This window comes from Pseudorasbora parva, chromosome 7 (assembly GCF_024679245.1).
Source record: "Pseudorasbora parva isolate DD20220531a chromosome 7, ASM2467924v1, whole genome shotgun sequence".
NCBI classification, from domain to species: Eukaryota; Metazoa; Chordata; class Actinopteri; order Cypriniformes; family Gobionidae; genus Pseudorasbora; species Pseudorasbora parva.
The window spans coordinates 46667023-46683969 of NC_090178.1; the positions used below are offsets into that span (position 1 = coordinate 46667023).

A 16947-nucleotide genomic window follows, 5' to 3' on the forward strand; every position below is an offset into this window, starting at 1 on the left:
AAAATTAAATCATTTTTCTTAAAAAACAAAACTGGCTAAAACAGGATTTCATATTTAGGCTAATTTAGAAAATAAAAAGATTTATGACTTAAATAGATAAATTTAACGACACAAATGCACACAACGTTTGTGGAGAGTGAAAATATATTTCTGCTCTGTCTCAAACCTCAAACATGTTTTAACAATATTCTCTGAGAGTTTCCATCAGTTGTGCGGAGCCTCTAGTGCGAGACAGATGTCATGTCGTGAGGACATCAGTGGAGTGTGAAAAGCCTTTATGTCTCAATTATGGCTGCGATCAGCGAGAGCGGGGCCAAGAGGGGCGGCACTCTAATGAGGCGAACGTAAAGAGCTGCTAATTTTCACACCAACCCTTCGGGGTGCAATTATGTGTGTGTGTGTGTGTGTGTGTGCGCTCAGCTGTATCAAGCCAAACTGGACTCATGGAATAATCATTAACTGTGTCAGGATGTTGGCCAGTGAAGGTGGTGATGCATTGGTGTTTAAAGTGCACCGTCCCTGAATGCATCAATGAGCAGAAGATGAGAGAACCGTCTGGATCCTTTTAAAGTGAATGTTTGCTCACCGACAGGACGGCCAGCAGCTCGGGGATGGCCAGCTCGGGCTTCAGGCGCTCTTTGAACATGCGGATGGTCTGGTGCTTCAGGTAATAATAGGATGCGATGCGGCCGTACGTCAGCGGCTCGATGGTCTGCTCGTCCTGAACAAAACAAGACAGTCACTGATTAACACGACACCGGTCAAGATACAGCCGTACTGAGAGCAGGTCAAAGATGACATTCCTCCATTCAAAACACCGTTCATTTACATGACCTGTGAGACGGCTTCATTACATCTACAGAGGCGGCGTTAAAACCAGAGAGTACACAGCGCCATTACTTGAGTAAAGTACAGATACCCCTTGCTAAATTTTACTCAAGTACAAGTAAAATACGACAGTCAGATGTCTACTTAAGTAAAAGTAGTGAAGTACTTGAGTATCAAGAGTACATTTTCTCAATATTGCATTCCTACTGTCACAGTGCTTACATTTATGTACAGAAACATACATGGAGTTATGAAAAATGTTAATGTCTTGGAGATTGTAAAAGGAATTGAAAGTAAAGTCATTCATCTTTTTACCATGTTGCTTAACATTTCTCATTTGCCCACAAGGCAATAGCACAATGGAAACGCTCGGACTAACCTCTGCTAGAGTTTTAAGGGATCACATTTGAACCCGAGTGTGTTAAACACACTCAGAGGCTCAAAAACAATGTATTTAAGTTTGTTATTACACACAAAACAATAAATCAGGCCCTTCATAGATATGACATTTAAATTAAGTTCACTTTCCCTAAACATATCTAATTTTGTCACAACTTAATTGTGTTCAATCAACCTAATATATTTAAAACTGAAGTTTACTTAATTAATGGTGTTAAAACTACATGAAATATTTGTGCTGACATCTGTAGTTCGCAGCATACTTCGCAAGAGACTCCATTAGGAGAGTACATTTAGGGATTAAAGTGTTATTTTATGTGTTTTTCAGTAAAAGGAAAGATGTTGTTAGTTAGTGTTTAATGTTCAGTTATGTTGGACATTTAGTGGAGTTTCTGTTCTGTAATGTTTTTATAATTCTGTGGTTAAAAAGTAAAAAAAAGTAGATTTTAAAAGGTTTTAAAAATATAAATCTTTTGTAACAACAATATACACAACTGGTCAGTAATGTGGGATCAAAATTTTTTCTTTTTCTTTCTTTTTTTGAAATAAATCAGAAAAAAATATTCAGCAAGGATGAGTTAATGTGACAGTAAAGGAGATAATGTTTTTATTTTGAATAAATGCAGTTCTTTTGAACCTTTTCTTCATCAGATATATTAGTCAGCAGAACTGTTTCCAGCACTCATAATGAATCCTCATCTGAGAATGATTTCTGAAGGATCATGATCACTGAAGACTGGAGGAATGATCCTGAACATTCAGCTTTGATCACAGAAATAAATGATCATTTAAAGTATAATACATTGAAAACCAAATATTTTAAATTGTAATAATATAGCACAATATTAAAAAATAAATCTGTATTTTTTATCCAATAAATGCAGGCTTGATGAGCAGAAGAAACTTCTTTTAAAAACATTACAAATAATAATGTGTCCAAACTTTTGGCCTGTACTGTATGTGTGTATATATAGACCATGTGATATTTTAGTATTTCTTTTGTAATAAATCTGCAAAAAAGTCAACAATTATGTGTTTTTCTCTCAGTATGGGGTGCTATGGAGACATTTAATGAGAAAAAAAAAGATTAACGATTAAAAACTTTAAATATTTTGGTCTGAATACTTTCCGTACCCACTGTATATATGAATGAAACTGCTTATAACTGATTTCCCAATTAACAAGTTTGTTCAAAAGTTCAAAACAGGACACTAGACTCAATATAGTTAAAATAGTTTTCTGCCTTGCATTTTATTTCAAAATGATGGATGTCATTTTAAAAAATGTGGAAATTAGCGGAAATAAGTTAAAGGGTCAGTTCACCCAAAAATGAAAATTAGGGGTCACTCTCCCGCCAGAACGAGACTCATGGACAGAAGCCAGTGATTATAGATTTTAAAGTTATAAATATGGATATTTTTATTCGCTTCAGAAGGCCTTTATTAACCCTTAGAGCCATGTGGATCTCTTTCATGACAGATGGATGCGCTTTTATGGGCTTCAAAATCTCAGGTACCATTCACTCCCATAATAAAGCTTGGTAAACCCGATTGTGCTCGTCTGAAAGAAGATAGTCATATACACCTACTATGGCTTGAGAGTGAGTCAATTATGGGATCATTTTAATTTTAATACAGCCTCTTATTTACATGAGGTAAACATAAAGCTGCTTGGTTTATATTTTGAATGTATAGCCTATAATTGCTGCCATAATAATGGCCCATTTTAAACGTTTACATGCTTTTCTTCCTCTTTTTCCTTTGAGCAGTAATGAAATATTTTTCTTAAGGCGGGCGTACACGGTGCGATTTTTGCTGTTGTACGAACTCGCAGACGATTTTTTTTTCTCGGGAGAAATCGCGTGGACATCGTGGATGCTCGTATGGTCGCGGCTCGCACTGTGTGAGAGGAAATACGAGACGAGCCGAGCACGTTAAGAGCACCTCCCGACCTTACGATAATTTTTAAACATGTTTAAAAAGTTCGGGGAGTCGGCCCGATTTTTACCAACATATGGCTGTCCCCTATTGCCAAATCATGCACAAGCACGTCACATACGCTCAATCTATGACTATTAATAGCTCAGTGGCTGCCACATACTGCGTTCACACACACACACACGCACACACACACTTTCACTCTCTCACGTGCACTCTTCTCTCTCCCTCTGGTTGTTTCGGTTAAAAGGAAGGGCTACTACTGTTCTCTACTTTTTAACAAATTATTTGCACACCTTTTTTCTTCATTTTTAGTATCTGAAGCTATAGCAGCAACATTGAAAGCTCTGGTGTCTGTGTTACACGAAAACTCGTGTGATCGCGGCCGGCTCGCGGTGCAAACAGTCGTGCTGTGTACCAGCTGATTTGATGCGATGATCAAATGAAATGACTCGTAGCGTCTGCAATATCTCACGACCTTCCGAGTGTCCGAATTCGCACAGTGTACGCCCGCCTTTACCAGTATTTGAGTAATAAAAGTGTAGGCCAGATCTATAAATGCATCTAAATAACAGCGAAGTGCAACCGTTATCGTACGGTGCCAGACAGAGGTCAAAGACTATTTAAACAGTGAGTTTTGTCTTGTAAACTCGCTAAGTGATGTGGATTGGGATGACAGTTATTGTATGATCTCAGTGTTTGTCAAAGAACAGTAGGTCATTCGCCCAGAGATTTTTTACACAGGCGGTGGGAGAAAAAGTGTAATCTGGCATTTTCTCTACTTGCAAGTGCGTTATTGTTTTGACTCTAGTTTTGTAATGCAATGTAAAATAGTACAGTAGTAAATAATATAAAAAGTGGCACTTTATTTGAAAGTAAATGTAATGTTTTTAAATAGATATGTAATGTTTTAACTTTACTAAAGTATGTGTGTGTGGTAGGTTTAGGGGCAGTGTAAGGGGATATAAAATACGGGTTGTATAGTATAAAAACTATTACGCCTATGGAATGTCCCCATATGTCACAAACGTGTGTGTGTGTGTGTGTGTGTGTGTGTATCCCTGCAGTGAGGCTCTTCACTGTGAAAACTTTTTTTTCTTTTCCAAGCTGCATCTGTTCATTTGCACACTCTCTCTCTCTCTCTCTCTCTCTCTCTCTCTCTCTCTCTCTCTCTCAAAAAATCTATGTCACACAACACACATTTTGGGAATCCTTCGTGGCCCAGGGAAAGGAGGACACATTTGTAGGTAGGAGCCTTCACATTTCGGGACAGCCTTCGTCACGTCATTGTGACGCATCGGGCTTTCGAAGCATGCAGCCTCTGAATTTGGACGCATTAATGAATCGCCTATTAAAGGACAACTCCGGTGACTTTTTAAGTTTATCTTGATCGTATCATCTTTGTGAGTACAGTCTATTGAAAAAAACCCGAACTGAAACCCGAATTGGTGCTTACAACACGGAGTTACCACAGTTAATGCCCAGAGCCCCCCCTCCGGTTCGGGTTTTTTCTATAGACTGTACTCACAAAGGTATAACGATCAAGATAAACGTAAAAAATTTGCCGGAGTTGTCCTTTAATGCCTAAAATACTCGCACGGGTTTGAATTGACCTGATCAACTCCTATGACCACAGATGTGGAAACTCTGACCTAAATAACACAATCAAACTATGAAATAACACTGCAGCAGTAACCGCTGATAATAACAGTAACACAGAACAAATAAAAGAGTAAATGAACTAAATATAAGTATGTAAATTTGTGAATGCTACTGTACCTGCTGTATTTCCATGCAGTAGGAGCACTCCAGGTCTCTCAGGCTCCTCTCCACCAGGGTTGAAAGGTATTTGTTAATGGTTTCATGGCTGGTGTTATCCAAGTTATAGTAGCTGAGAACAAAGAGAGAGCCGTCAAGTCGATATGTATTTCTACAGCACATCTAAGAGCAACAGAGTCACACCGAAGCGCTGTACAGCAAGACAATGAATCAGCATATAACAGAAACAATGCAGAATACTAATATTAACACATTAAACCTAATCTAATCTAGCAACCCAACTGCACTTAAAAGAGGAAGAAAAACACTAAAATGACACATCTGCAATACTTTTAAGAAATGTTTTGATATTATACTGTTTTTTAATTCTGAGTATAATACAGAGTGACTTATTTTCTTGTAAAAATATCTAAACGTGCTTAAAACAAGATAAATGACCTTGAGGATTTCATAGGATATTAACCACTGAAATATACAAGAAAGTATCCTGGATAAGATATGAATGATATGAAGATATTAATATACGTTTTAAACAAAAACCAAGTCAAATAATCAGACAAAACACTTGTATTCAAAAAGATCCTCTAAGAAGCTTTGATTTATTTATGTAGTTATTATTTTGAAGGATGCTTAGATATTTTAACTGGAAAACAAGATGATTTTGTTGCAATGCATAAATCATAAGAATGCGCCGTCACAAATGGGCAGTTTTGCCTGATATGATGTAATAAATCTGCTTTGGCTGCTTTTTAAAAATACTGTTCACTGCGGAGGAAAATGTAATCTGTTTTCTGGATAATGCTATGATGACATGAGACACGACAGACTGAAGATTAATATCGCAATCATATCAATTATTTTCAAGTAGATTTAAAGGCAGAAATAATGAGTTCCTGCGTGAAGCAAACCACACTTAAAGTGAACAGCAAATCTTTTATTAAAGTGACACAATTACCCAGAATTAATAGAAATCAAATAAAACACAGATCTGCATCTCCATAAACTGTATAATTTTACGTATTTATGCAAATCATATCAAGGCACAGCGTAACGCTGAAAATCACATTGCAATAGTTTTAGAAATTCAATGTTGGAGTCATGGCCTGAAATGTGCAAGAGAAATATTAAGTGATGCACTTAAAATACAACAGCAACAACTAACGTAATATTGTCCAATATGGACCTGTTCATCAATATGACAAGCATCCTCTTAAGCAAGTAATGCATCAGATACTGGGAGAGATGTGTGCACAAGCCTGCTCTGACAGCACAGGTGGGTGTTTATACCAAAACACAACACCTCCAGAAAAGCAATGCTTCGCTGCAAAATCATTCCCAGATTTGCTGGAGAGCAGAAATCACTTCCATGCTCAGCAAAGAGCAACCACATGAGATCCACACACAACTATGCACTTCATTAACTCTGAGTGACGGCAAATATTTCTCCCGCTGTTTGTGTGCGCGTGTGTGTGTGTGTGTGTGTGTGTGTGAGAGAGAGGGAAAAAAGTCAGATCATTCTGGTTCCACCGATATATATTCAGTAGTAATGGCTCACTTTTTTTCAGCACTCAAAATATGAAGTATTGAGAACAAGATGTGTTTTAATTTGCACCCCCCCCCCAAAAAAAAATTCACAGTGATAAATAAATAAAGATGTCCATGTTAATAATGATCAGACGCGCGCGCGCACACACGTTTGTTTTTGTGACATGTGAGGACATTCCATAGGCGTAATGTTTTTTTAATTTATTCATACTGTACAAACCGTATTTTCTATCCCCCTACACTGCCCCGGCTCCTAAACCTACCCATCACAGGAAACATTCTGCATTTTTACTTTCTAAAAAAACTCCTCCTGTGTGAATTATAAGCCTTTTGAAAAGGGGGGAACCGCTGGCTGGTTCCCACAGTGTAGGTAATCTCAGGTTTTACTCCTTAAGGGGACATTTGGTCCCCATAATGTAATATAAACACACACACACACACACACACACACACACACACACACACACACACACACACACACACACACACACACACACACACACACACACACACACACACACTAGAGCCTCACATCAGAGGGATAATTTACAGAGCCGGTTTCAGCTGGAACACGCTGCAAAACGTGAACGCCTCCAAGCAGTTAACAGGTGGAGAGAAGTGTCATGAAGGTAACAGCATGTCAGGAGGCCTGAGTGTGTGTGTGTGTGAGTGGGTGTGTGTCCGTGTGTGTGTGTCCTTGTTTATATTACATTGTAGGGACCAAATGTCCACTTTAGGATAGTAAAACCTGAGATTACCTACACTGTGGGAACCAGCCAGCGGTCCCCACTTTTCAAAATGCTTATAAATCATACAGGAGGAGTTTTTTTTGAGAAAGTAAAAATGCAGAATGTTTCCTGTGATGGGTAGATTTAGGGGCAGGGGCTGTGTGTGTGTGTGTGTGTGTGTGTGTGTGTGTGTGTGTGTTGGGTAGGTTTAGGGGTAGAGGCAGTGTAAGGGGAAAGAAAATACGGTTTGTACAGTATAAAAACCATTACGCCTATGGAATATCCCCACAAAGATAGTGAACCAGATGTGTGTGTGTGTGCGTAAGGACATGTCTACGGCTAAAAGGCCACAGGTCTACAGACTCTTTCTGAATTTTTCATAGCATCACATAATTCCACCGGCCTTAAACAAACCTTTGAGAGGGACTGCAGCTTCAGAAGATCAGACTGTTCAAACAAACCCGTTTCCATAAACTCGTCACGAACATTTTACACCATCTCTCTGATCACTGCAACCAAACAATCTATTTTTTGGTTGTTGTTGCTGCAGTGCCTTTAAGGATGTGAACACCCTAATTTGCATGTGCCGACTGAAGGAGCATTACATGCGTCTGTCTTACTGAAACCGGTCCAGACCCACCCACAAAATATATGAGCGGGAATTCACAGAAGTGGTCTAAAACAGGCATCAACAGTTCCTTTAAATCGATTTGGACAAAATGATGCTTTTCATAAAAAACAAAAAAACAAAACAACAGACATTTATGAAATAAAAGTGAAAATTAAAGTGAGTTTTGGCAAATTGTACTAATCACCAGATTAATCACCTGCTTGTTTTAAGCTTCTAGTTAAAGTGGCGGAACAAGGACCACACCAGGCAGGTCCGAGAGACTGTTGTGGAAAAGTTTAAAGCCGGATTTGGATACAAAAAGATTTCCCAAGCTTTAAACATCCCAAGGAGCACTGTGCAAGCGATAATTATTGAAAAGTAAGGAGTATCAGACCACTGCAAATCTACCAAGACCTGGCCGTCCCTCTAAACGTTCAGCTCATACAAGGAGAAGACTGATCAGAGATGCAGCCAAGAGGCCCATGATCCCTCTGGAGGAACTGCAGAGATCTACAGCTGAGGTGGGAGACTCTGTCCATAGGACAACAATCAGTCGTGTACTGCACAAATCTGGCCTTTCTGGAAGAGTAGCAAGAAGAAAGCCATTTCTTAAAGATATATACATAAAAAGTGTCGATTAAAGTTTGCCACAAGCCACCTGGGAGACACACCAAACATGTGGAAGAAGGTGCTCTGGTCAGATTAAACCAAAATTGAACTTTTTGGCAACAATGCAAAACGTTGTTTGGCATAAAAGCAACACAGCTCATCACCCTGACCACACACCATCCCCACTGTCAAACATGGTGGTGGCAGCATCATGGTGTGGGCCTGCTTTTCTTCAGCAGGGACAGGGAAGATGGTTAAAATTGATGGGAAGATGGATGGAGCCAAATACAGGACCATTCTGGAAGAAAACCTGATGGAGTCTGCAAAAGACCTGAGACTGGGACGGAGATTTGTCTTCCAACAAGACAATGATCCAAAACATAAAGCAAAATCTACAATGGGATGGTTCAGAAATAAACATATCCAGGTGTTAGAATGGCCAAGTCAAAGTCCAGACCTAAATCCAATCGAGAATCTGTGGAAAGAACTGAAAACTGCTGTTCACAAACGCTCTCCATCCAACCTCACTGAGCTCCAGCTGTTCTGCAAGGAATGGGCAAAACGGTCTCTCGATGTGCAAAACTGAAAGAGACACACCCCAAGCGACTTACAGCTATGATCGCAGCTAAAGGTGGCGCTACAAAGTATTAACTTAGGGGGGCCGAATAAATTTGCACGCCCAATTTTTTACGTTTTTGATTTGTTAAAAAAGTTTGAAATATCCAATAAATTTCATTCCACTTCATGATTGTGTCCCACTTGTTGTTGATTCTTCACAAAAAATTACAGTTTCATATCATTATGTTTGAAGCCTGAAATGTGGCAAAAGGTCGCAAAGTTCAAGGGGGCCGAATACTTTCACAAGGCACTGTATAGTAAAGTGTGATTTATTCCTGTGATCAAAGCTGAATTTATCATCATTACTCCAGTCTTCAGAGTCACATGATCCTTCACTAATCATTCTCATATGAGGATATGATGATTGAGGTGTGACAGGCAGCCGGGCGAGGGACCGCGAGAGCGGGCCGGTGATTAGAGTTGACGAGTGCCAGCTGCGTGGCACACCGGTCTCGTCTCGCGGCCATGTGACGGGAGCATAAAAGGAGGAGCAAGGGCTGCGGAAGACGAGAGAGGACCAGGCCTGGATTTTATGTTGAGTTTTGTTATGTGTTTTGCGGGCAGTCGTCCGTGAGGGGCTGCCTGCGGGTTTACTTTCGTTTTGTTTATTTATTTGTATATTAAAGTTGCTGAACGTAGTTTAGTAGTTATACATTTTTTTGCAGTGTATAAGATCTAGACTCCTTTAATTGTGAATGTCAATAGTACATGATAAGTGTTATGGCAGCATAATAAACGATAAACTTTATCCGCTGTGTTTGCAGTGAACACCTATAGGGCTAATGAATCTACGGCCGTCCCCGTCAGCATGGCTGATGTGAGGTGTTTATGAGGCCTCTAGGGCTCCTGTCCGCTGATGGAGCTGCTCAGCTCCAGTCAATCACGGCTGATGTTGAGGTGACTGCGCCACAGGACCACAGAGATAGATGGAGATGGGCCAAATCGAGATAGTGTCTGCTATTATTAATGTGCAACCTTACTGGAAACAAGTTGTTGTGCTGTTTTTAAATTACATTAAAAAAGAAAAGCCGTGGCAAGACGCTAAAATGCCCTCCGAGGACATCAACCCTCACACATTACCATGATTATTCTAAGCTAGTCACCCAGCATCCGAACGGGAACTAAATATACACAAATAAGTGAAATCGCACGGTTTAAAGAAACTGTAGTTACGTCCCAAATGACACTTTACACCATGCACTTACACTAGGGCTGTAACGATACACCAAACCCACGATTCGGTTCGTATCACGATTTTTGACCCACGGTACGATACAAACCTCGATATGGGGGGGACAAAACAGTTTTATTCTGTACAGTATTCTGTAGCCTATTTTGCCGTCAATACCATATATCTGTATGGTCAATAGGCTTCTGCCGACGTTTTCTTTGCGGTACCAATAGGCAATATATATTTAACATGAAGTATAGGGCCTCCTGTACATCAATACCAACAGAAGCGCCGCGTCAGACACGCTTCTGGTGTGCAAAGAAAGAGAAAACGCCACGCAGCCGCCCCGCGGATGACACGCAACAGAAACGCCACGCTCACACCACGTTGCCAGCCGGTTGGGGAAGCTTCTTGAAACACTTACGGCAAATTGTGTGGGTCTTGTCAACTACACGATTGCCATCCTTGTTCTCCACCGGGTAGCTGAAATGTTGCCATAATGCTGACTTAAAAGTTGGACCTGGACAGGAAGGATAATTCTGGGAGTTGGAAGGGGTGTGTCGCGATTCTGCCTTCTCACATCGCGATACAGGTTCGTGGACCTGCGTATTGCGATTTCGATTTCATATCGCATATCGTTACAGCCCTAACTTACACACATTATGTACGTATGCATTGTGCAGGAATGTTATTGTGCACTGTAAATAATGCTTTTCTTTCTTTTCTTACTTGTTTCTAGTCAAAATATCTAAAAATTCTTACATTAAGAAATATTTAATAGACAAGCAAAAGTAATTGTCTTGTTTTGGGGAAAAATAACTCAAAATGAAGAGAGTTTTTGCTTAAAATAAGCGAAATAATCTGCCAATGGGGTGAGTAAAATGATCTTATTTCTGCATCATCTGGGCATTTAAAGCGCACTTTTTCTATTTGTAATTTTCAGTGTGAACATACTACTTACACTTTTTATACTGCAATAGAATAGTGCAGACGAACGTGGATTGGGACGCTCACAGAAAACAAAATTATTATGATAAAGCACTAAAAAAGACCACTTGTCTGCGTTCCTCATTTGGCAGGTTTAGTTTGATTAAAACAAACCCTGGTGTGATTGTTCTGTTTGTACAGTTCATTTGATTTTTGAAGCCATCTGAAGAGACTGCTGAAAAGATGGGTCTCTGTCCGCTTCCAAACGAACAGAAATATGAAAGCAACTCAGACTAAAGACATGTAAAGGCAATTGTGTCTCTTCGCAGCAGAAATTTGTTTGTGTGTGTGACAGAGGAGTTCCTGCTGCTGTTTTGATTCCTTTAAACATTTTATAATATTTTATAATATAACTTTCGTGACAAAGTCACATTGACTGTCAGGAAGAATGGGACAGCCTCATGGACTTAACAGACACGCGCACACAGAAGCCATTGTAAGTTCAGAAGACTGAAAGTGATGTTTGGAACAGGGCCTAACCTTAACCCTAACCCTATATATATATATATATATATATATATATATATATATATATATATATATATATATATATATATATATATATATATATATATATATATATGTATATATATATATATATGTATATATATATATATATATATATATATATATATATATATGTATATATATATATATATATATATATATATATATATATATATATATATATATATATATATATCCAAAATTATTGGGACACCCCTCCAAATTATTGAGTTCAGGTGTTCAATCACTTCAAGTCCACAGGTGTATAAATCAAGCACTGGTCAGCAGACGCTTCTACACACATTAGTGAGAGAATGGGTCGCTCTCAGGAGCTCAGTGAACTCAAGCGTGGGGCCGTGATAGGTTGACACCTGTGCAATAAGTCCATTGGTGAAACTTCCTCATAACTAAATATTCCACACTCAACTGTTAGTGGGATTATAACAAAGTGGAAGCAATTGGGAACAATAGCAACTCAGCCACGAAGTGATAGGTCACAAAGAATCACAAAGCAGGGTCAGCACATGCTGAGGTGCACAGTGCGAAGAAGTCACCAACTATATGATAACTATATATCAATAGCTCCAGACCTCCAAACTTCTGTGGCCTTCAGATGAGCTCAGTGCGTAGAGAGCTTCATGGAATGGGTGTCCATGGCCGAGCAGCTCATCCAAGCCTTACATCACCAAGAGCAATGCAAAGCATGGGATGCAGTGGAGTAAGGCAGCCGCCACTGGACTATAGAGGACGTGTTCTCTGGAGTGACCAATCATGCTTCTCTGTCTGACAATCCAATGGACGAGTCTGGGTTTGACAGTTGCCAGGACTTGCCTGACTGCATTGTACCAAATGTAAAGTTTGGTGGAGTGGGGATTATGGTGTGGGGTTGTTTTTCAGGGGTTGGGCCTGGCCCCTTAGTTCCAGTGAAAGAAGCTCTAAATGCTTCAGCATAAGACATTTTGGACAATTTCATGCTCCCATGAAATGTGAGAACATTTTGGGGATGACCCCTTCCTGTTCCAACATGACTGCCCACCAGTGCAAAACGTGTCGGCCCTTAAAGACACAGATGAGTGAGTTTGGTGTGGAGGAACTTGACTGAACAGCTTTGGGATGAATTAGAGCGGAGACTGAGAGCCAGGCCTTCTTGTCCAACATCAGTGCCTGACCTCACTAATGCACTTCTAGAAGAATGGTCAAAAACTCCCATAAACACACTCCTAAACCTTGAGGAAAGCCTTCCCAGAAGAGCTGAAGCTGTTAGAGCTGCAAAGGGTGGGCCAACTCCATTTTAAACCCTCCGGATTAAGAATTGGATGGCATTGAAGGAAGTGTATGTAAGATTGTGGCCAAAACTGGTACTGCAATCACTCTCCCCCCTCCCCCTCCCCCTGACTCAAGGTTGCCAGATTGGCTGCAGGATCATCAGGAGCGTTTGTAGATCTGCAGCTGTGGTAACTAGAGCAGATCTGGCAATCCGGATGCCCAAACACTACTGACTTTGTGATTGGTCAATTGGTGGAGGGCGGAGCTTCAGGCCAGTTGAGGGCTGCAACATCAACTTTTAAATGACAATATCCTGGCCGGACTACTGTTGTCAGTGATATAAGTATTTGAAATTAACATGATTTCTTAATATCTAGTGACATATCAGGGCCATTTTATAATTAGTTGAAATACATTTCTTACATACAGTTCCTTTAAAGTTCATGTGCATGTAAAGGCAGACGTCCCAAAACTTTTGGCAATATAGTGCATGTTTAGACATTCTAAAAGACTTTTTGTCAAGGCTAGATATTTATATATAGATACATGGTCAGGTAGATATTTGTTAAATAATAACAGGTTTGCATAATGATTACAATCAAACATTGAAATTTTGGAGGAACACATGGGAAGCCTTTTTGTTACTCAGTATTTAATTGACAATCGAACAAAATAAGGAATGGACAGCGATCATTCGAAATACTTTACACAAACATTTTGCCATTAACATTTTTTTTTTTTTTTTGTCTGTGCATTCTGCATTGGGGTTGAATTTTATTTCACACCTGTGCAGGATCTTGCAACTCTTACAACACTAGTTCAAATGTGTGAGTGTGGGTGTCTAATTTTGCACTCAAAATATTTTAGAGGGTCACCTATTCTTTGCTATGCTGTTTTGTTTTGCATCATGACTGATTTGTAGATTGTACTACCAAAAGACTCAGGGTTTTCATATTTTCATATTTATAAACCCATAAATTCAAGCTTGGCCTTTTAACACTTGATGGCACCGTGTCGAATGTGAAGAGGGGGATTGCCATGTTAATCTTGGACTAAATTGGGAATTGAGAGGAACAGAAACTAATATTCACTGGAATGCCATATAACTTTACACCGCTAGATGGGGGGAAATATCACACAGTGTAGCTTTGAGAACATCAAAACGTAATATTTTTTGGTCAAACCGAAGGTAAAACTGCCCTGTGAGAATGGGATCACAACCATTAGCATAAAACAACATCAACATTTGCTCAGTATTTAGTAACAAAGTGAAAAAAACGTATGACCTTTGACTAACGGCTGTTTCACATAAGTGATCGTATTAGTGCCCTGATAATGGCTGATCATATCGTGTTATTTGTAGGCCTGTCACGATAACAAATTTTGCTGGACGATAAATTGGCCAAGAAATGATTGTGATAAACGATAATATTGTCGTTCTGAGACCATTTTCATCTAAAATAATAATAATGGCATAATGCAGGTACACCTTTTCAAAGGTCAATAAACTTTTTCTAAAGACTATTTAACACTGAAAACAGAAACATTTTAAATATTCACAATAAATGAACAAAACAACCAAAAACAATAAAAGCAATGGACTCCAAGTCTGTTAACAAAAAATGCACTTGAATAAATACCAAAAACAATAAATAAAATGGATGAAAACTGCAACGGAAGATTGTGTTTTAGGTGCATATTAGGGGTGGCATGGTTCACAAAACCCACAATTTTTCCAGAACGCACAGATTGCTGATCCGTCCCTGCTGAATGATGAAGTGCCCGTGTTTTCTCAGCTGTCGCCGCGAATGTTTAGGAGTGTTGGAGTTTTGAAACGTCACAAATTCGTGTCGCGGCTGATGTGAATGGTTTTGACGCGAAATATTCGCTTATTCATTTTGCTTTTTGTGTGAAAGGGCATTAATGGGCAACACAGGTCCTTTGATGAGAAGAACCAGGTCTGCTTTTTGTGCGCTTTTTCTAGCATTTTTGACACATGCTCGTCGGAGCCAATATTGATGAGGCACTTTACCTCCTCGTTGCTCTCCGTTTGCACACTAACATTAACGTTACTCATTTTTGATACACCGATCGATCTTTCGCGTTGTCAAATCAGCTGACTATGCGTCGCATCTTATGACATTACGTCCTGTTTTTGGTCCGTTTACATGTCTTTGGTCCGTGTTGCGTTCCTATATCAATCGATCCGCACCAGAGTTTGTTTGGAAGCGGACCGAGACCCGTCTCTTCAGCGCTCTCGGTCCGCTTGTTTGGTGCGCACCAGGGTTCGGATGGCAGCGTTCAGATATGTTCAAATGAACTGCACTAACCGAGCAATCACACCAGGGTTTGTTTTAATCCAACCAAACATGACAAGTGTGAACACAGCCTAAAAGATTATAAGTGGACATGGGGATAAAATAAATGAAAAGTTTAGAAAAAACATGGCCTATACAAAGTTTCCTTTCTTTAGTTATTACAGTAGCTGAGGAGTCGGTGTGTGTGTGTGTGTGTGTGTTTGGGTGTTTGCAACGAGGGAGAGGGCACAGACAGGTCTTTATGTTTAATGTGGCCTGACAGGCGTGCAAATGTCAGTGGAATGTTCTGGAATCATCTTCTTCTATTCATCGCAGATGTCTGAGCTGCCCTATGTGACCCTGTGAGGCTGGTGTGTGTGTGTGTGTGTGATCTCTCAGCCCTTGTTTTGTGATGGAGGTGTAAACTGTCGGGGCTGGACTGCGGCCACTGTGTCCAGAGATGACGTTGCCATGGAAACACAGTAAGTAATGAGCCCTGTGAAAGGGGCTGAAGATGTTTTTCTGTCTTTTGCTGCAGTCCACTCACTGCACTTTCACTGAACAGCTTGGATTTCCCACCAGGCCAATTATCAAAACAAGTAATCGTTCTAATTTTCTTGAATTCACGCAGTTTGTTCATGTGAACTATTGAGCCAGACTATTTTCTGTTTGTTTATTTGAAGAGCCATAAAATGCAACCTCTAGATTTCAAAACACATACAGATACTTATGCGGAAATGGAAAGTATCTGCCGACATTTCACAGAAAAGTTCACTGAAATGCCTTTTTCTGTGTGTAAACATCAAATCCTCCTCTTGAATTGAATTGCAACTTACTAGTGACACACCTGGGTGCCGATGGCCAATATAATGCCACATCAACACAAAAGAACAAATGAACAAAGACAACTGAGACTCCTGTAGCTAAACAACACTCAATTCATTAACTCTTTCCCCGCCAAACACCGAAATTTCCGTTATTTGTGAGAAAACGCTTCCAGGCCAATAACGGAATTTTCCGGGTTTCTGTGTTTTCACTGTCGGGCGCTAGGGGGCGCTATTGCGCATCTTCTGAATGAGTCCTAAATCTCCTGATCAAAACAGACGCGAGTAAGACGCAGTGAAATGAGCGCTCGCTTGTAATCATATGCATATTAAAATAACGTGATCATCTTCATTAAACACCATATGAATCAAAACTATCTAATGTTACTGAATGAAATGTGGACCCAGGACGAGCTACAGGACTGTGTAAGCATTAGGGGTGTTGATGGACTCGATCTCCTCCATCTGTGTTTGATCGTTGCTCTGAATCTGATCTGGAAACAGTCTTTCACAAAAATTTTATTTTCTCAGCTTTTTTTTCAAAATGTTGCTTTTTTTATGAAACCTACCCATATTCAAGTGTTGATAAAAAAGGAATGCATGAAGCTAGAATAAAATAAAAAAAAAATTTTAAAAGAAGAGGGTCAGTTCTTTATTTTGATATATTGCATGCTCAGATTTTTTTATTAAACAAAATATTCTATGGGCTATTAAATTTTGGTGAAAATTGTCAAAAACCCTGGCGGTGGCTGGCAACTTTTTTTTTAAAACGCTGGCGGGGTAAGAGTTAACAACATTTAATGCATTAGGGATCATGAACTAACTAAAGCCCAATTCGCACA

At 39.6% G+C, this 16947-nt stretch overlaps 1 protein-coding gene across 1 annotated transcript in view; it reads right to left on the reverse strand.

Annotated features, from left to right (window-relative positions):
• The window catches only part of ascc3 (activating signal cointegrator 1 complex subunit 3), a 327642-nt gene that overhangs the window by 34445 nt on the left and 276250 nt on the right, over positions 1 to 16947 (reverse strand). Inside the window, exons 35-36 of the mRNA XM_067449368.1 lie at positions 4944 to 5055; positions 587 to 721 (exon numbers count right to left, since the gene is read on the reverse strand). Coding sequence (XP_067305469.1) covers positions 587 to 721; positions 4944 to 5055 — 247 coding nt within the window. The remainder of the gene's footprint in view (positions 1 to 586; positions 722 to 4943; positions 5056 to 16947) is intronic.